A 21,480-nucleotide genomic window follows, 5' to 3' on the forward strand; every position below is an offset into this window, starting at 1 on the left:
TGAATAAATTAGCTTTAATATTTATTAATTTATCAAGATTTCGTATTTCTCCAAATTACCGTTATATGGGAGGTAGGCGTGGTTATTGTCCGATTTTAAAACTTTTTGGCCATTTTGTATGCTGTAGTAAGACTAACAACTGTGCCAAGTTTGGAAGAAATTGGTGCAGCGGTTACCAAGATATACACATGTAACCATAAGTGGGCGTGGCTACGCCCATTTTCCAAAAATTTATAATATTCTTAGGTTTTGTCTAAAAATTGTTGTAAATATCAATTTTGAGTGAATAATCTTCAGTAGTTACTAAAATATCGCAGTTTTCGTATTTCGGAAAATGACCTCCCATAGGCGTGGTTATTGTCCGATTTTGCCCATTTTCAATACCATCCGTCCTACGCCGGAAGGAAGTTCACATACCAAGTTTCGTTAAGATATCTCAATTATTACTCGAGTTATCGTGTGCACAGACGGACGGACAGACGGACGGACAGACAGTCACCGCTTAATCGATTTCTCTTTTCATTCTGATCATTTATGTATACATTTGTCTATATCTATCTCGATTCGTTTTGCCTGTTACAAACAACCGTTATGTGAACAAAGTTATAATACCCTTGTGCACAAGTGCGCTCGGGTATAAAAAATAGTAGCAGCTCCAACCCAGCAAACAAAAAAAATAGTAGTTTATTGCTTAGCTGCACATCCTTCTTTGCACGAAAAACTTGTGCGCTTAACCGAAAAAAGCACTTAAGCGAATTTTCTTTACTACTTCAATGAGGAAGGTATCCGAATCCCTATGAAAGCAAATAATGGAAGAGCACGTACCACGTAGAAATAACTGCAAGCGAAATTTTTTCCGAATGGTATCTTATTATCTATACAACTACATAAAACGATACCCGATTTCGTTGTTCTGCGAGATGAGCAAAATAAATAAAAGCTTGTGAAATTAGGGTAAGTGTAGAGCCAGTGTAGGTAAACGTAATACTTTCTTTGATAATTGATAATAGTTGCGCAATTTTTAAGGCAGTATCGCTAAGCATAAAGGCAGCAAAGCAAAATATATGTACTCACCTCTCCTCGTTGAATTATTATGTCATGGGGTTGCCAGGCATTCATAAAAGATGAGAAATAATCTGTGATATGTTGGCCATGGAAGCTAAATCCAATTAGTGTAAACACGATAATTTTCAATGGTGAAAGATACAGATACGTCTGATATCGTGAACGATTGCGTCGGTATGTTTTTAATATATGTGCTGAAATTTTTAAATAATTTAAAAGTTACATTAAAAAATTAAATTCACATGGTACATAACATTTTTCTTTCACTAACTCGTTAATTCGACATCAGCTTGAAACCTTCTAAATTCTAACAATTTATCTAGCAACAAATATTATGTCTGTTTCCTTCAATTAAGCTAACTAGTTTTGTCTGTTGAGTTTAGTTTTTGCATTTCTTAGGGCCGTTTTCTGAAGTAACCTTTACCTTTTAATATAACTTTATGTTTAAAGGTTGGTTTCAAAATAAAGTTATTTCTAAAGTTAAGCATTTCTATTATCGGTATGACGTATGTATGTTTCTTGGTTGTAAACCAATTTAAAACCGATAATAAAATTCTTTACTTTAGACACAATCATATATTTTAATGCAACCTTTAAATATAAAGGGAGCTTTAAAGTTACAGGTTACTTGAGAAAACGGCCCTTATATGCCCAGCCCAGTTTTGCATGTTGTCTGTGTCAATTGCAGTGGTACCAATAGCAACATTATTTCAGAGTTTCATGGAAAGCATAAAATAAAAATGGAAGCAATAAAACACCTGTTTGAGGTAACATTATCGAGTGACACAAGCTGAACTAGAAACACAAAATTTATGATATCAATTTCGTAATGAAAATTATACGCATTTTTAACTGCCCTGGAAACTGACGGAAAATATTTTTATTCATACGAATCGTTGTTCACTCATTTCTATTACAATTTCTTTTATTTCTATTACAACCCTGCAGCAATTATTTAGAGACAGTCTGGCAAAGCGCTAGTTCTGCCCTACAAATTTCAGAGCTGGACGGTTGAAACTCATGTGGTGCTAGTTGCGCTGTCATCAATGGTACTCGTCCTGCTCATATGTAAGCTGACAAAAGATACAAAAATATACCATACTATATTTTTTCGATTTTCTTAGACCCAAAAACTAATAGCTAGGGTTAGGATTTTAAGGCACCAAAAACTTGAAAAAAGGTAAAATGAGCTTTCAAAAAAGGGGAAAAATGCATACATTTTTTAATTTTGTTTTATACATACTTTTAGTACAATGTAGATATGTATATGTATGTATCCAACTAAATATATAAAAAAATACATACAGTGGTCAAAAAATTATAGCCGCACCGCTTTTTGCTAAGTTTTAACATATTATTTTTGTTGCTATTTAATTTTGGTTATTTTTATAAAAATATAGTTCATTCTTTAACAAAACCCTTTTAAATCCAAGTTTCCAGATTTTTACAATATTCAAAAACTTTCGTAAAAATTTTGAGCTGTTTTAAAAATTCTAAAAAATGAACCAAAAATTATGCCCATTTGAAACTTGTAATTTATTCTACTAGAATTAAATGGGCTACAAAACTACATACTCAGAATCTTTCTATGAAATCTAATTGAAAAATCTCGAAATTTATACGAAATTTTGTTGAATTTTTTTTGTGGGTACAAAATAAAAAAAAATTGGGACGACAATTTTTTTATAATCACACAATTGGTACAATACAGCGAACTTCTATGAAGAGATAAATATTAACAAGTAAAAAAGTTTAAGTTCGGGCGGAGCCGAACATTGGATACCCGGCGAAAGTATCAAATTTTTTCACCTTTCCGAAAACTACCGCTACATGGTATACAGGCTGCATCCCTACTTCAAACATCTTCGAAAAACTTATATAGTTATATGTGGGCGGTATCACGCCCATTTTCCAAAATTCCATAATAATGCTACTTCTTTTCAAGGGATTGTGGTTTGTATCATTTTTGTGTACATTAGCGTCCTTAAATTTCGAAATATCGAAGTTTCAAGCATTTCTGCAATTTATCGATACATAAAAAGTGGGTGTTAGTTTAGTCCGATTTCAATAATTTTTAGCGTTTTGCTTTTATGTGGCAAGCACAATAACCATACCGTATATATTGGTCAAACGGTTACCGAGATACATATATGTGATCATCAGTGGGCGGTGCCACGCCCATTTTCCAAAATTTTATCATAAACGTATTTTGTGCCAAAGAATTATCAATTTTGAATAAATTAGCTTTGGTATTTACTGATTTATCGAAGATTTAATATTTCTCTAAATTACCGTTATATGGGATGTGGGCGTATTTATTGTCCGATTTTAAAAATTTTCAGGTATTTGGTATGCTGTACCAAGACCAACAACCGTGCCAAGCTTGGGAGAGATTGGTGGAGCGGTTCCCAGGATTTACACGTGTAATCACAAGTCATAATGTTCTTATTTTTAGCCTAAAAATGTTTTTAAATTTCAATTTTGAGTGAATAAGCTTCAATAGTTACTAAAATATCGCAGTTTTCGTATTTCTGAAAACTACCGTTATATGGGAGGTAAGCGTGGCTATTGTCCGATTTTGCCCATTTTCAATACCATCCTTCCTTCGCCGAAAAGAAGTACACATACCAAATTTCGTTGAGAAATCTCAATTTTTGCTCGAGTTATCGTGTACGCGGACAGACGGACAGGCAGACATGGCTTAATCGACTTCTCTATTCATTCTGAGCATATATGTATACATTTATATATATCTATCTCGATTCGTTTTGGCTGTTACAAACAACCGTTATGTGAACAAAGTTAATATAACCTTGTGCATAAGTGCGCTCGGGTATAAAAAGGCAAAACATGCAGAAAAGGCAGAAAAAGGCAATATAGTCAAAAAACGCAAAATTAAAATATAAATTTCTAATGAAGAAAGACATGAAACGTGTGATTATTTAATTTGTTTACAGATACAACTAAGCAGAGAAAATAGGCAAATGCCTTAAAATGCTAACCCTGCTAATAGCAAACTGTGTTCGTTTATTTAATATGTAATTCCCTAGTTTATGGGGCAACGGCTAAAATATTTCCAATGAAAAATATAACCATAAAATTTAGTTAAGCTACACTTAACTGCAAAAGTCTCCGTCCACTATTTTATTTTTAAGTATTCACAATATATTGAGAGATATAATATTTGTTTGGTTATTATTTTATAAAACAATTGATCATGCTTAAGACAAAATCATATAAATCCAGTTTCAAGCTTTATACAAAACGAAGGAAAAATCAACGATTTTTCAACAAAATGTTCGATCTTTTAATCAGATTTAAAAAAAAAAAACAAAAGTGGTAAACAATCTCGCTTTGAAATGGGGGTGCTATTGATATGTCCGATACTGTATACTTAAATATACCTATCACTACGCACCCAAAATGTGTAGTTAGTTAAGCACTGAGTTTTTTTAATTTCCAATATTTTTAATTTTAATTGAATTTAATTAATTAATTTTCGTAATTCATATTCAATTACCAATTCACAAAATATATGCAATAAATTAAAACTTTGGGTGTCTTCACATCCATTTCGGTAGTTTTGGTAAACTGCTGGTTGTTCCTCGATAATTTTATCAACTGTGAACGTCCTTTTCAGCTAACTTTTGTTAGTCTGATAAACAGTCATTTACTTAAAAAAAGGTGAAATTACTATTATCTTTTAATATTTTCTCTTAGTTTGTACTTGAATTTATGTTTAGGTATGCTCAGCGTTCACAGAAGTTTTGTGGAAAAAACAAAAATTAAATCATCACTGAAACAATTTATGGATTTGCATTTTTAAATAAACAAGTACCTAATTTTTTAGCAAAAAACAAAACCGTCTTCCATTCTCATGTGAAACTTTAAAATTACCGTTAATTTCTTCATAATACAATAATCGGATCTAAACAAAATTAGGATGGGACCACCTCTGAGGTACCACCTTTCCTTTAAAAAGGAATTATCGAAATCGGTTATGCGGTAACATATGTACATAAAAAAATATTCCGGCGAATAGATACCCTCCTTTTTTTGAGGTCGGTTAACAATAGCCGTGTTTTATTTGTCCAGAAATTTAGGCTATTAGCTTATTTTGTATGGAGGACTTACCCAACATAATTATATTGGCTTATGAAAAGCTATCTTGGCTTGTATATTGAACAAGAGCCATTGCCATTCAGCATCAGAAATTTTCTCCTTCAGCCAATCAGAAAGATGCAAAAACTTACTTTGACACTATTTGCAGTCAAACAACTGTAAAAATTAGGCTAACATAGGAAATAAGCTAATTTCGTTTTATTTGACCAAGATTTAGCTATTTGCTTGTGATGGGTGAATAAAACATGCCTAATGATGAATAAATTACGATTTTGGTGTAAAGAAGTCGCATTTTAAAATTTCCATACAATTAAGGTAACGATCAAATTTGTATTTTAACTCTTCAATAAGTTCATAATAAACTTTATGCAATATAAATTCCTTTGCAGGGCTCGATACAGCTCAATTGTTACGCTAACAAGTAATTTTTAAACAAAGAACACAATGGACTTCAATTCTCATATAAAAATTTACAAGTTCCGTTAATTTCTTCATGATCAAATGATCGGATCTAAACCAAATTAGTATGGGACCTCCCCTGAGGCACCAGAAAAAGAATTATCAAAACCGGTTAATGTAGTCCAAAGTTATCCGGTAACATACATTAAAAAATATTCCCGTGAATTGATAACCTTCTCCTTTTTGAAGTCGGTTAAAAAGAGAAAAATTAATGAGATAAATTACTATAAATTTTTAATAGCTATATTTTATCATTTCTAATAAAATTTACATTAAAAAAATCTCAGACCCCCTCCCCCCTTTAATTATGCTCTGCGTACGCCCATGAACATTTCAATACATTTAATACAATTTAACGCTGAGTTATCACAAATAAGCATTCAATACATCACCGTTATTTTTTTCGTCACACGACTTAGATTTTTAAATATAAGTAACACAGAAATACCCATTATACGTAACAAATATAAATTATTTGTAAGAATAACGGTTTTAGAAAATGCAGGAATAACCGACAGTTTATATTCCTAATTTTAAAGCACAGTTTACCTCAGAAAGTAAATTAGTGCAAAACAAATAGCTATTTAAAAATAAAATTAAGTATTTTTTATTTACAAATTGTATGCGTGCTTTTTGAATTACAGTATTTAAAGAAAAGGCTCTATACTATACCTCTTAGAACCAGTTCAAAACTAACCACATTTGTCCTAGCCCGGAGGTTACTCCTTTTGATCTGTCTAGGAACTGTTGTTATATGAACTGTCTAAGAACCATCTAAGCCAGAGTCAACTCAGAACAAGTTCAAAAATTCTGCAGAGGGCGACAATTGTCACTTCGTAGGATATCGCGATGTTAAAAAAGACTTTGATTTGGAATAGATGAAGAACCAGTACCGTCCCTTTTCAGGCTAGCTCAGCGAAAGGGGTGAACCAGTTTGGTTTGCTACAGGGAATTTAATCTTAAATTAGTGGTGACATAGCCATAACCATATAAAACAGCTGTTCGAACCAACCACATGTGCCACACCCCTAACGCCGTAGCCATAACCATAGCCATAGAGACCATATATATCGTCAAAATCGTCGTGCTGTGCGAAATTTGGTATGTAGGTTTCCGTTAATCCAAGTTAGGTTGGTATTGAAAATGGGCGAAATCGGACTGTAACCACGCCCACTTCCTATATAACGGTAATTTCCAGAAATACGAAATCTGCGATATTTTAGTAACTACTGAAGATAATTCTCTCAAAATTGATATTTACAATAATTTTCAGACGAAAAATAAGAATATTATAAATTTTTGGAAAATGGGCGTAGCCACGCCCACTTATGGTTACATGTGTATATCTTGGTAACCGCTGCACCAATTTCTTTCAAAGTTGGCACAGTTGTTGGCGTCAGTACAACATACCAAACGGCTTAAAATTTTTAAAATCGGACAATAACCACGCCCACATCCCATATAACGGTAATTTNTAGTAACAACTGAAGATTATTCACTCAAAATTGATATTTACAACAATTTTTAGACGAAAAATAAGAATATTATACATTTTTGGAAAATGGGCGTAGCCACGCCTACTTATGGTTACATGTGTATATCTTGGTAACCGCTGCACCAATTTCTTTCAAAGTTGGCACAGTTGTTGGCGTCAGTACAACATACCAAACGGCTTAAAATTTTTAAAATCGGACAATAACCACGCCCACATCCCATATAAGGGTAATTTAGAGAAATACAAAATCTTCGATAAATCAGTAAATATTAAAGTTAATTTATTCAAAATTGATGTTTGCAACCATTATTTACCAAGAAATACGTTTATGATAAAATTTTGGAAAATGGGCGTGGCACCGCCCACTTATGATCACATATATGTATCTAGGTAACCGTTCTACCAATTTGTACCAAACTCGGTATTTTTATTGTGCTTGCCACATAAAAGCAAAACGTTGAAAATTATTGAAATCCGATTAAAATTCAGGCCGCTTTTCATATAACGGTAAATTTCAGAAATGCTTGAAACTGAAATATTTCGAAATTTCAGGACGCTAATTTACTCAAAATTGGTAGGTTTCGGAAAGGTGAAAAACCATATACATATTTAATACTTGCGCCGGGTATTTAATGTTCGGCTCCGCCCGAACTTAGACTTTCTTACTTGTTATATTTGCTTTTTGCAATGATGAGAACTCGACATTGATTGAGACAGTGACTCTTGTGTATTCTAAGTAAATTATATCTTAACATTAAAACTACATCATGCCTTGCGCATGTGGCCAAAAAGTTGATAGGACACAATCAACAGTGCTGTGCGCGAAGTGCAATGTACTCTTTCACACGAAATGTGTTGGTATTCTACCGGCAGATGCAGAATTTTTGCTCAGCTCAGACAAGAGTTTCATTTGCAAAGGCTGTGCTGAACTCGTCGCGATTCCCTCCGTTCGCCTCCTCCGCCAGTTGTCATGGAGGAAAATTTAAACACTTCTAATATTACCAAATCTATCTCTTCGAACTCTTCTAACTCTGTGAAATCAAAGACCGCTGGCTCTTTAAAGCAAAATGGTAATTCAAATGATAATACCAATACCNTTTCATTTGCAAAGGCTGTGCTGAACTCGTCGCGATTCCCTCCGTTCGCCTCCTCCGCCAGTTGTCATGGAGGAAAATTTAAACACTTCTAATATTACCAAATCTATCTCTTCGAACTCTTCTGACTCTGTGAAATCAAAGCCCGCTGGCTCTTTAAAGCAAAATGGTAATTCAAATGAAAATACCAATACCACTAAGCAATAAATTACATTGGGATCTCTATACAATGTGGTTGTCTCTCTTCGAAATGAGAATGCCCGCGTGCATAATCTGATCAGTGCTTTACNTCTCTATACAAAGTGGTTGTCTCTCTTCGAAATGAATGCCCGCGTGCATAATCTGATCAGTGCTTTACGGGAAGATAACAATAATTTAATGCTAAAAACTGAAAACATCCACTCAAATCTTCTTTCCATGCAGCGTAATCTGCTTGAGAAAGATAATAGGATTGCCTTACTTACGGCAGAGGTTAAAGACCTTCGCTCCTCTATTGGTGTTGCTGTTGAGAAGTTTGGTAGTGATAACGCAGCCGTAAAAGAAATTATTGCTGCTAATCGCGCAATTTTTCTCTCGTCGCAAACTTGCTGCTTGTTCTTCGAATGTCGCTTGGTCATCCGCTGATACACACGCGCCCAATGACACTTCGGCACCTGCTTCTTCAGCTGTTGCTGCTGATTCTCTACCATCTGCTGATAACGCTTGGTCATCTGCTGATACACATTCGCACACTGCGATGTCGGCACCTGAAAATGTTGTTGCCTACACTTACCCTAAAGTGAGTGCTGCTGCTTGCTCCATGCGCTCTACACACACTCATGCTAAGTTTTCGCCGCCAGCTGCTGACGACTCCAATGATGCTCTCCCAATTGCTTTTGTGCCTACTGCTGAGGTTAATAATGCACAGTGGTCGACGGCAACGAAGAAAAGGAACAAAAAACAAGTGCGTCCTTTCGGTACAAATGCATGTAAAGATTTGGACGTTGCGGTCCGGCATAAATGGTTGCATGTAGGTTCTTTCTCGCCTGAGGATATCTGAGGATAACATTAAAGATTACGTTTTTAAGCAAACTGGTTTAGATAAAAATTTGTTATCCTGTTTCAAACTGGTTAAGAAAAATGTTTTAGCATCAGCTCTTAAGAGAATTAATTTTAAGTTGGGAGTTCCGGAGTCCTCGTACGCGAAGTTGCTGAGCTCGTAAATTTGGCCTGCAAATGTCTCGGTCAAGCCTTTTCAGTTTTCTCTAAAGGATCAACAACAGCCACCTCGGACATAGTAATGAGCTCGTGCCCTCCTAACCGTGGTCTCAAGGTGTACTTCCATAACTTATCCGGCATGCAAACCAAGGCTGATATTGTGCATTCTTTTAGTGCGCAAATGGATTATGACATCTTTGTTTTAGTTGAGACGTGGTTGAATGAAAGTTTTTTCGACAGTGAGTTCTTCGACTCAAATCTTTTTAATGTTTTTCGCGCAAAGACAGAGATGCTGCAAAAACTGGTTGCCTTCGTGGTGGTGGGGTTCTAGTTGCTGTCAAGCGTCAACTCCGTGCATTCCTGTGTCCACTCAACAATGATGACTCTCTGCTCGATCAAATTTGTGTTTGTATAAGTTGTCAGTCTTCGAAAGGTTCCATATACCTACTCGCTTCGTATATACCACCTGATAGTTCATTTGAGTTGTACAAAGCTCATGCTGACAATGTAGTATCTCTAGTTTTAAATAACCTAAATGATAATAATTTATGTGTGCTAGGTGATTTTAACCTATGCAAGATAAATTGGTCTGCTAGTATTTCTAATTCTAGTCTTACACCAACTAATGTTTCTGCAAATCATGAATTATATTTTATTGATAATATTCTTTGTCTTAATTTGTGTCAAGTTAATAATTTCCTTAATTCTCTGAATAGAACTTTGAATATTTGTAAGTGATAAGCTACAAAGTTAGTGAATAACTCCTAAAGATAAGCATCATTTACCTTTAGTTGTAAAACTCGATTTCTACTATTTTGCTTCAGTACCTTCTGACGACATATTATCTTTTAATTATGCATTATGCGATTTTTTTGGCTTTAATGAATTACTATTCGATATTAATTGGGATAATTTATTTGCAGATCTTGATACAATTAACAGTTTCACTACTTTTAAATCCATTTTGTGTAAACTCTGCTTGGATAACATTCCAGTTAGAAAGAAAAAAACCCTATAGATTACCCTGGTATTCTAAGGATTTAAAAAAGCATAAACATCTTAAAAACAATTATTTTAAGAAATTTAAATCCACGAAGAACCATTAGTTTTTCGTTAAATATAAACGAGCTTTAAAAAATTTCAACGACTTAAATAAATCTCTTTATAATAACTACATCGGTAGCATGGAGTTGAACATTAAATCAAAACCAAAACTTTCTGGAATTACATAAAATCCAAAAGGAGCAGCGCTGGTGTTCCCACCGGCGTATTTTTAGACAATAATTATGCCCGAACCTCAAGTGAAGCGGCAGATTTATTAGCTGAGTTTTTTAAATCCAATTTTGTTGATGAAGACCATAATCAGCCATGCGAATTTTCATCTAGTCTAGACTACTCTTTGGACTTCGGGGCTTTATGCCTTTCATCTGAGGATATGTATTAGTAACGCTTTGCTTAAGTTGAAATTTTCCTCCCAAACTGATGTCGATGGACTTTCAGCCGTTCTAATAAATAATTGTCCTGCTTTGGTCTATCCTCTGAATCTAGCTGTTTTCAATGAATACTGCAGAAAACTTGCTTGTCTTGGTGTTCACTCTGCTTTTCTGCAATGGATAGACTCTTACTTATGCAATAGAAGTTGTGTTGTTACATTTGATGGCATTTCATCTACCCCCTTTGTTGCCTCCTCTGGTGCCCACAAGGAAGTGTCTTGGGACCACTCCTATTTGTACTATTTATTAATGATATCACAAGCTGTTTTTCATTTGCTAAATTTTTGCTTTATGCGGATGATTTAAAGATCTTCTTAGTGATTAAGACCGCAGAAGATGCTGTTAAGCTTCAAACTGATATTGATAGGATTTACTTTTGGTGCCAGAAATCACGTCTCTCACTGAACTTGTATAAGTGCTTTCAAATGACTTACGTGAAAATATCCAACATTATACCTGCTACGTACAATATACCGACATGTGACCTTCAGTGTGTTAGTGAGATTAAGGACCTTGGCGTCATTTTTGATAGTAAATTATCTTTTAATAACCACATAAATTATATCACTTCCAAATCTTTCTCCATGTTGGGTTTGGTAAGACGGAATGTCTCTAAATTCTCTGATCCCTATACCATCAAGTCACTCTATGTATCGTTTGTTAGGTCACCCTGAGAATATGCTGTTTTTGTTTGGAGACCAAGTAGCCAGCAAGCTATCAATAGAATATAACGTGTACAAAAAAGTTTTCTTAAGTTTGCACTTCGGTCTCTGAACTTTATAAATCCCATACCATCATATTCTGCTCGTCTCTTGCTTATAAGTCTCAAGTCCTTAGAAGCTCGTAGGTCTACACTGTGCCTGTCCTTTACCCATTATATCATAACTGGAGTCATTGACTGTCCTTACTTGTTGGAAAGGATTCGTTTTAATGTTCCCCAGCGATCTCTTCGGAACTTCTACCCTTTTTATGTGGATAACTTTAAAACTAAGTACGCCAGTAATGCCCCCATTACTCGCGCTTTACGTGACTTGAATTCCCTTATTAGTAATGCTGATCTGGATTTTTCCCTTTCAAGGGTTGCTTTTTTGAATCTTCTGAATTCTGTATTATAGTTTTATTGAAATATATATAAAATCTATATTAATAGTTTGTACTAAGTTACAATTGTTCATAGTCTGTAAAGATTGAAATTCATAGACTTAAATAAATAAATAAAAAGGTACGTGTGATCTGCTAAGTTAAGTCTTAAGCTAGCAGACCATTGCCATATCTTCGGTTCCCGATAAGATATCAGAGTTCTGCAAACGGCATATTTAGTTGCTTATTAGTTGCTCGTTAGTTACACTATTCCCGATTTTATAGATCATTACGTGTAAAAGATACGTGTGGTCTGCTAAGTTAAGTCTTAAACTAGCAGACCATTGCTATATCTCCGGTTCCCGATAAGATTTTAGAGTTCTGCAAACGGCATATTTATTTGAAAAAATATCATTATGTAAATTGCTAGTGGCACGGTGCTTGCAATTGCAAAACTGTCTGGCAATTACAAAGTGTGTTGCTCAAGAAACATAAAAAATTATATAAAAAAGATTGTCTATCTTACAATTATTTTAAAATCCGCTATTTCCACCTGTGGAGAGGTATACGCAACCGTTCCCAGGTGCCAAACCTATACTATCTCTCAAAAACCAGCTGACCTAAAATTCTTTCTCGAAAACGTTGCTAGCTCTCGTACTATATACCGTTAAATGGATTTTTTAAATTCAATAGATATAGTAATCATAATATGGTTTATTTTTTAGGTGAGGTTCTCATACTACAAGTATTAAATTGCGAAGAGAAGAACGTCCCTTTAACATTGAACCAGATCCCAAAAATATTAAAAGATCCACTAGATGCCTCTTGCCACTATTTTTTAGTAAGCAGAAGGCTTTCCAACCCAAAGAGACTCCTCGGCAAATGAAAATCAAACTGGCCATTATACGGCTTTCACATACAGAAGGGGGAATACTGCATGGATGGAGTTCGACGATTTACAACGAAACAAATGCTTACACGGGGGCGATTGGGGATTACGCTCCGGTGCAAATATAACCGAAAGAAATAAATAGAACCAAGATATTTCGATGTTAATGATGAATTCAGTAAAGAGTCGATTTATTTCAATATAGATATATATATAATGTGGAATAATAAAATATTTGGATACCTTTGGACGGGAGTGGCCTGGTAGCTGATGTGCTCGCGCTGGTCTTCTAAACCGAAGTGACATGAAGAATTTGCGGGATTTTAAAGCGGACCGCCGGACAATAACCGATATTAAGGGGAAACTTAACGAAGGGTTATTATCCGGCGTGAGCCGTCAGTTAGCGGCGCGAATTAATGATGGTACGCGTGCACATGCATATGTGTGGGCACACGCATATATGCCCAGCACTGCTAAAGCTGTTGTTGCTGCTAATACATCTTTACCCGATATGAGCTACGCTGCTGCTGCCGCTGCTGGCACTAATTCCGTGCAATCGAATGGAAATCGCTCTGTTAGGTCTCCTGCCGGTGCTTGCTGTTGCGGAAATCAACACTGATGATTCTTATAATTCTGCTGCTGTTAAATCTTCATCTGTCAGGCCGACTGCTGTTAGTACAATGCCAACCACAAGTGGTACGAATGTTACACATGGCAACATACATGAACGAAGTGCTGATAAATCTGTTGATGCTATTGCGGCCGCTAATGAAGATGGTGGCGACTCTGCTGCTGCCCGAAATTTAAATAGGCCCAAACGCATAAACATTGTTCATGGGCGTAATAATACAGATCTCGATATGATTAAGAAGAAATGGTTGCACATTTCATCCTTTAAACAATCTGTATCTGAGGAAAACCTTATTGCGTATGTATCTAAACATGCAAAGATCGATAGTACACACCTTACGTGCTACAAATTAGTAAAGAAAGGAACTCCACTTGAGAGTCTTCGGAGCGTGAACTTTCAGATTGGTGTGATATCTTCCCTCTACAACAACATCTTAAATCCAAATGTGTGGCCGTCTGATATCATTGTGCGGCCCTTTCGATTTTTTCAACCAGAAGCTAACCAAGGAAGTTCCAAATAGAGTTATACAGTCTAATGCCGAATATACATGCAAAAATCTGAATATATACTTCCAGAATATGGGTGGAATGCGCACAAAAGCTAAAGAAGTCTTTCTTTGTTCTTCACGTATGGATTATGACATATATATCTTTGTGGAAACTTGGCTTAATAGTAATTTCTTCAGTGAAGAATACTTTGATCCCAACATTTTCCAGACTTATAGGAAAGACCGTGATGCTGAGAAAACTGGCCACTTCAAAGGGGGTGGTGTACTAATTGCTTTAAGGCGTAGTTTAAGGTCGTCATTTTTTGAATTGCTCAACCACGATACTTTAATTGACCAATTATGTGTGCGCGTTGTTGGCTCGTTCGGCTCTTTGTTTATCTGTGTATCATATGTCCCACCTAACAGTTCAGATGAGTTATATAACTATCACATAGAGAATATCACACACATCTATGAAAGTAATGGAAATTGTAATCTTTGTATTCTTGGCGACTTCAATCTCCCTGGCATTAACTGGACATGCTTTCAAAACTCGGGGCGCCTTACCCCAACCAACGTTACTCGTTCGCATGAAATAAACTTTATTGATAGTCTTTTTAGCCTTAATCTTACGCAAATTAATTGCATATTCAATAAGTTATCTAAATTATTAGATCTAGTGTTTGTAGAAGAAAATTTGATATCTAATCTCTCTGAGTGTAAGACTCCGATCTGTTATTCTGATATGCATCATAATCCCCTTATAGTTTATTTAGAGTTTTTTGATAAGCTCCCCTTAATACAAAATAATAGGATTTCCTACAATTTTCGGGATGGAAATTATGACGTCATAAACCTGGCTATAAATAACGTAAATTGGTGTGATATCTTCGATTCAAAAGATGTTAATGCCTCTTATGACACCTTTCTTTGCATTTTGTCTGAAGTCCTTTCTGAGCAACTGGCTGCTTTACCCTCCAAGCCTCATAAATTACCCTGGTACTCTGTCACTCTAAAAAATCTGAAAAATAAGAGAAATAAATGCTACAAGCGCCATATGGCAAATATTCACAATACTTATCTCAAAGAGCAATACCTTAACTATGTGAAACAGTTTAATGTTCTTGATAAATTTCTTTATAACCAGTACATTAGGAGACTTGAGTCTGAACTTAAAGACAACCCAAAAGCTTTTTGGAATTTCGTACGCTCCAAGCGGGGTAGTTCTTATATTCCGACTTGCATGTACTTTATCGGTCAATCATCGAAATCTCTACCAGATACTGTGGAACTTTTTGTAAAATTTTTCAGCTCGAATTTCGACTGTGAGAGTGATTCTATAAATCTACCACGAAATTACTGGCCGACCCAACGCCTAGATCTTGACTCGTTGATTGTCTCGACATCTGACATTACTCACGCCATGTCTACCCTAACTCTGACATTGAAATGTGATTCTGATGGCTTTTGTGCCCACTTCGTTAAACGATGTAGTCTATCATTATGTATTCCTTTATGTCATATATTCAACCTATCTCTTTCGACTGGATTATTTATTAACAGATGGAAAATTGCGTCTATAACCCCAGTCTTTAAATCTGGAAATAGAAACGATATCACAAATTATAGGCCTATTTCGAAACTGTCTGTCTGCTCAAAGCTATTCGAAAAAGTGATACATTTTAAACTCTCTTTTCTTGCCAAAAGAATGATTGAGCCCCACCAACATGGTTTTGTAGCTGGTCGTTCAACGGTCACTAATTTAGCTTCTTTTTCAGAATTTTGAGTTTCTCCCTTCAAAGATGGCTCGCAGGTAGACACCATTTATACGGACTTTTCTAAAGCCTTCGATAAGGTACCACACCTATTATTGCTACACAAGTTGGAGTGCATTGGTGTTCATTCTAATTTCCTAGCTTGGCTAAAGTCTTACCTTACAAATAGGACTCAGGTTTACCCCAGAGTAGCATTCTTGGCCCCCTATTGTTTGTCCTGTTTATAAACGATATTAGCTCCTGTTTCAAACACGCCAGTTTTTTATTGTATGCCGATGATTTAAAACTCTTTCGTAGAATAACCTCCTCATCTGATGTTCTCTTTCTTCAGGAAGATTTAGATCGTCTTTTAAATTCGTGTGCATATAATAAACTGTTTTTGAATGTAAAAAAGTGCTTTAAGATGACCTTATCTAAATCTCAAAATACCCTTACTTCAAATTACTACCTCGTAAACCATCAGCTTACTTCTGTTAGTGAATTTGTTGATCTTGGTGTTGTGTTTGACTCGAATTTTTCATTTATAAATCATGTTTGTCATTTACTCCCAAAAGTTTATAGTAATTTAGCATTTATTCGTAGATATGCCAAGGATTTTAGAGACCCTTACACTCGGAAAGCATTATTAAATTCCTTAGTACGATCTAAACTTTAGTATGCCTCTATTATACGGAGCCCTATTTATAATTGTCACGCCTCTAGGATTGAGCGAGTTCAAAAGGTGTTTATTCGATTTGCCCTCGCTTCTCTTAACTTCTCAGATCCGATTCCCTCATATTACTCCCGGTGTAAACTAATAAATTTGCTATCATTGGAAAATAGAAGGCGTACCCAATTACTCTTATTCGTCTTCGATCTTATCTCTGGCTCCATTGACTGCCCATCTCTTCTTGAGCTGGTTACCTTTANTAATTACTCTTATTCGCCTTCGATCTTATCTCTGGCTCCATTGACTGCCCATTTCTTCTTGAGCAGGTTACCTTTAATGCGCCTCTCAGAACTCTTCGCTCTCACATCCCCTTTTACGTTCCTGCAGTTAAGACTAACTACTCATCTTTTGCGCCTATTTTTCGAGGCCTTGTGGAATTTAACAATATCTCAAAGAGCTTAAATATCGACTTTTCGCTTCCAAGAAGTCTTTTTAAATCATCTCTTGAAACCTATTTTGGTAATTGTACATATACTAGTCACCGTTAATACTTTTAAGCCTACTTCTAGTCTGTAAGATTGTAAATCATAGACTGAATAAAGATGAAATATGAAATATGAAAAATATGAAATATTAGGGCGGGTCACAAAACAATGAAAATCTTCAGGCTGAAGGCCTAAACATACCGGCCCCATTGCGGCAAGCAACATCTAACATTTATGCAGCAGCTACCAGCTCACCTATGTACATGCGATTAAAATATAACAAAAATGATGCGTAGCTATTAAGGATACAACTGAGATGAGCCAGATTCATCATTTGCCGCTATATTGTTTCCATGGCAGTTTCCATCTAATTGAGGGGAAACGAGGTAAAAACATTAAGTGAAAGATACGTGGATATTTTCAGATGCACTTATATTAATAAAAAAAAAAAACATAAATAAAATTCGAAATTCATGTTTTTATAGTAAAAATAAATAAGTAAATGTGGGTTATAATTTAGCTACCACGTGCGGCAGACGCCCGAAAGTACATATCCAAAGATTGTGCTTTGGGCCAACAGAGACCCAAAAGATGTCGGCAGAGTACTGGGCGTAATGATATCCGAGTAGACATTCGCGCCGAGGACGATCCGAATCGGAGAGGACCTAACAAAGTTCGGGTCGGCGAGTCGAGCGATGGCCGGGTCGACGTTTTTAAGTGGTGATATTCGTAGGTAATTTTTTATTATTTGTGCGTGGGTGGCCACCTGCTTATTTACCCCGTGTTTACCTCGAATACACAATAGACAGCCTCTTCGTTTCCCCAATCTGGTTACTTTTAAGCCCAGCTCCCTCGAAAGTTCGCTTGATATTACGCTTGACGGCGTACATGCATCTATAAGTGCCCGAACAAGGTGAAGTCTTCCTCCTGCCTCGACTTTGATGATTGCCGTGGGGGAAAGATAGCATCTCGGTTTGTCTCACGGCGCTGACAAGGCCATTTCGGAAGATGTTCGGTGCTCTGTGTTGGCGAGATCGTGCCACCATTTCTCCCTGATCACGATGTTGAGTTGAGCCCGAGGTTAGCTGGTGCGGGCGGAAGACCCGGTTTCTGCTCCGCGAGGTCGTCGCCTCTGTTGGCGTGATCGGAAAGACCGTGTTTCCGATTCAGCCAATATTTGTATTTGTATTTGTTTTTAGCCATTCTCGCAACCCTACAACTAGCCTGCCACTGTAGGTGATACTCGGCTAAAAACAGGGTAGCTCATAAGCAGAAGAATTCATAAGTTGAATTTTAGAACCTTTTGGNGGGGGTCGGAAAGTCCGAGTTTCCGCTCCCCTGTCACTGTTCGGGCGGAGAGTCGGAGTCTCCGCTCCGGATCCAATACCATCTCCGGTTCCGGACGGAAAGACCGAGTTTCCGTTCCGGATTCGGACGCATAAATGGAGATCACATCAAATTCGTCGTCTTCTTCTTCCACCTGTTGACTCCAGGGTCTCCGGTCAATAGGTTCCAGATGGATGGTGGTTGATGCTTATCGTGGCACCGGCGGCATCTCTTCGAGCTAGTGCAGTTTTCTGTGCGATGCGTCATGGCCAGACAATTACTGCAGAACTTCCCTAAGAGCGCTTCGCGTAATCTTTCTTCCGGATTTTTCGCGCGGTAGACCGGACACAGTCTTATCAGGTGTTTGCCATTGCATAAGCGACAGGCTTAGGGTAGCGATGTGCGTGTTGTGCCGTTTTCTTCAACATTTGAGAGAAGCGAGTCATGATTGCTGCAATAAATGGGTATATTTTTACAATCCGTTCGAACCGGGAACCATCTATTTAAATATTGTTGGGTGGCGAGTAATTAAGGCGGAAAATCTCTAAGTATTTGGCATAATAATTTTCGTTCAGGGGATAAAACAGGATTTTGTAAATGTGAACGTCGCATTATTTTCAATTATTTGTCTTCACAAACTAACACGTGTAAATGCGGCTTAATGTCGGTTTGCGACCCACAAAATGAAGGGTGAATCGCACAAGCATGGTTGCTACAATGGGTAACTTTCTACCAAAATTGGTAACTTTTAAGCGGTTTGGTAACTTGGTAACTTTTATTTCATTTTGGTAACTTTTGCAACCAAACATCTATTTGCATTACTAGAAAAAAATTAATTATGTTTTGCATGTGCGTAATTATTAGAACCCTTCGAGTTTCAGTGGCGGCACTACTGACACTTCTACAAAATTACTTCGATAAAATTAGAGTTATCTTATATTCGAATACTGGAAATATTTGAATTACAGTGGCAGCACCGCGGGCTATACTTCTTAAACAACAATCGAATTTTTGCGATATATTTTGAATTCTACCATCTCACATTTAATACTGGAAATAATGTTTGCAACAATAGGACAGTAAAATTAGTATACAAAATTCGGCCATCTGGCAATTTTTGGTAAAGTCCATAAATCGTTTTGATTATTCCGGCACACAAAAAAAAAGTCGGGTACTTTTTACCAGACGCACCTACTGACATGTATTTCGACCCAATGAATCCGAATCTGAGTCCGTTTGACACGTACAGTAAATTATGAAAAACCGAAAAAATGAGAATTTTCGCAATTTACTCGAAATTAACGTATTTAACGAAATTAATGTACGCGTCAAACGGACGGTTAAAAGCGCCCGCAACCTTTTTTTTTGTGGGCCGGTGCTATTTTCCGTGGGTCGCAGGTTCAAATATCGGCACATTCCGAACGAAAAATGGCACTGAAGATGGCACAACGCCAAACCGGTTTTGTCTCTAAACCAAATTTGGCAAGGGATGACGGAAAACCGTTCCGTTACATTATAATCCTACCCTGTCGGAAACACCAACAATGAATATGAGAATATCGGCGCATGCTGTAATTAGTTGATAGAAAAATATTTTCTATTAAAAAAAAATCATTATAATTGTCAATAGGATTTTCAATCTTGATAATTTATTATGAAAATAGATTTTAACTTCTGTGCTAGAACTGTGAGTTCTTGATAAATAATTAAAAATTGATAAATTATAAAAATATGGAATTTATTAAATAAGTGCACAGAATCGGGCTGTAAGTATATACACTTTTGTTATGAAATATATCAGTTTTATTCAGTGTATTTTTTTCTCAGTGAAGAAGAAGATTTTGGTAGTGAAGATTTGGTAACTTTTGATAACTTTTCTTGAGACATTTTGGTAGAAAAAAATTTTGGCGAACGGCAACCATGCGCACAAGTGCCATACATTCCATTATACAGGAATGCATTGGCAAAGAAATTTTTATCACATCGAAAAATGTAAATTGCATTTATTATGTTTGGAAGTGCCAATATTATTGGGTGCTCTTATGAAGACGATCATTACTAATTAGCAGTTCAACTTCATTGCATGAAGCTGTAGAAAACGTATTAATCTACACTTGGAGAGTTTTTAGCCATTCTCGCAACCCTACAACTAGCCTGCCACTGTAGGTGATACTCGGCTAAAAACAGGGTAGCTCATAAGCAGAAGAATTCATAAGTTGAATTTTAGAACCTTTTGGTTATAAAATAAATAAATATCCTGTTTGCTTATGAATTTACATCAAAATGTGTGACAGACTTATAAAAATTAATGCATTGATATTTGGTTATGACAATGCATCTTTAAGTATTTAAAAGTGTATTTATTTTATTACGCCCAGCGAGTGAAACTAATGATGAAACGGTTCACTAATTCGAGCTACCGTACTACGTTTACTTTGTGGAATGTATGTATTGTAACGATTATCTCGAAACCTTGAGGGATTTCCCAAATATCCTTCCGGCTCGTATCGCTGGATTGTTAAATAAATGCTAACGATGACCAAATTATAGTACAATTAACTTTATTGTACAACAAACAATTTAGAATACTTGCTAATACAGTAAAAACACTTTACAATACTTGTTAAAGCAGTAACAACGCTTTACTAAACTTTTTAACACAATTAAACTTATAGCTTGCTTATTCGCAACTCACTTCTCTGCTCACTTTACTTGTAGCTTGCTGACTTGTAACTAACTCACTCCGGTGTCTGGTGGCGCCCTTATATACCTGCGCTCGCACTCATGGCAACTCTAGAACAAGGTGAAAGGATATTCTTTCATTGCAAAAAATGTCAGAATGAATTCAATGGAAATCCGTTTGGTTTTTGCCAAAAGAAGGTTGACCAAAACTTTGTCATCTCTTTTGACGCGCATGTATGCCGTAGCCGCATATGCTTTTTCTAAAGCGTCGCAGAAACCATGTATCTCGATGTCTTCTCCTGGTGAGAAGTGTACCCATCGAGGTATTCTTATATTGTCTGTTTCATCTTAATGTTTGGTAAAATTCTGCCAGCGTTCCAAAGTAGTAGAAGACACAGTCTCATCCCAGTCTGTGCCTTCTAGCCAAATACTCTGCATAGAGTCGATGCTGTGTCCTCCAGCTAGCACGTCATCCACATACATGCATTTCCGTAGTATGTTAGATGCTATTGGGGAAGAACTTTCTACATCGTCAGCCAGTTGTAAAAGTG

The 21,480-nt window shown here is 36.2% G+C and overlaps 1 protein-coding gene across 3 annotated transcripts in view; it reads right to left on the reverse strand.

The window, feature by feature from the left end:
• The window catches only part of Chs2 (Chitin synthase 2), a 261,613-nt gene that overhangs the window by 227,656 nt on the left and 12,477 nt on the right, over positions 1-21,480 (reverse strand). For all 3 annotated transcript variants that reach the window (XM_017625143.1, XM_017625159.1, XM_017625154.1), the window contains exon 2: positions 1,075-1,259. In XM_017625143.1, coding sequence (XP_017480632.1) covers positions 1,075-1,259 — 185 coding nt within the window. The remainder of the gene's footprint in view (positions 1-1,074; positions 1,260-21,480) is intronic.

The sequence above is a fragment of the Rhagoletis zephyria genome, unplaced genomic scaffold (genome assembly GCF_001687245.7).
Source record: "Rhagoletis zephyria isolate East Lansing unplaced genomic scaffold, Rhagoletis_zephyria_1.1 Rzeph_scaffold_00060, whole genome shotgun sequence".
Taxonomy (NCBI): Eukaryota; Metazoa; Arthropoda; class Insecta; order Diptera; family Tephritidae; genus Rhagoletis; species Rhagoletis zephyria.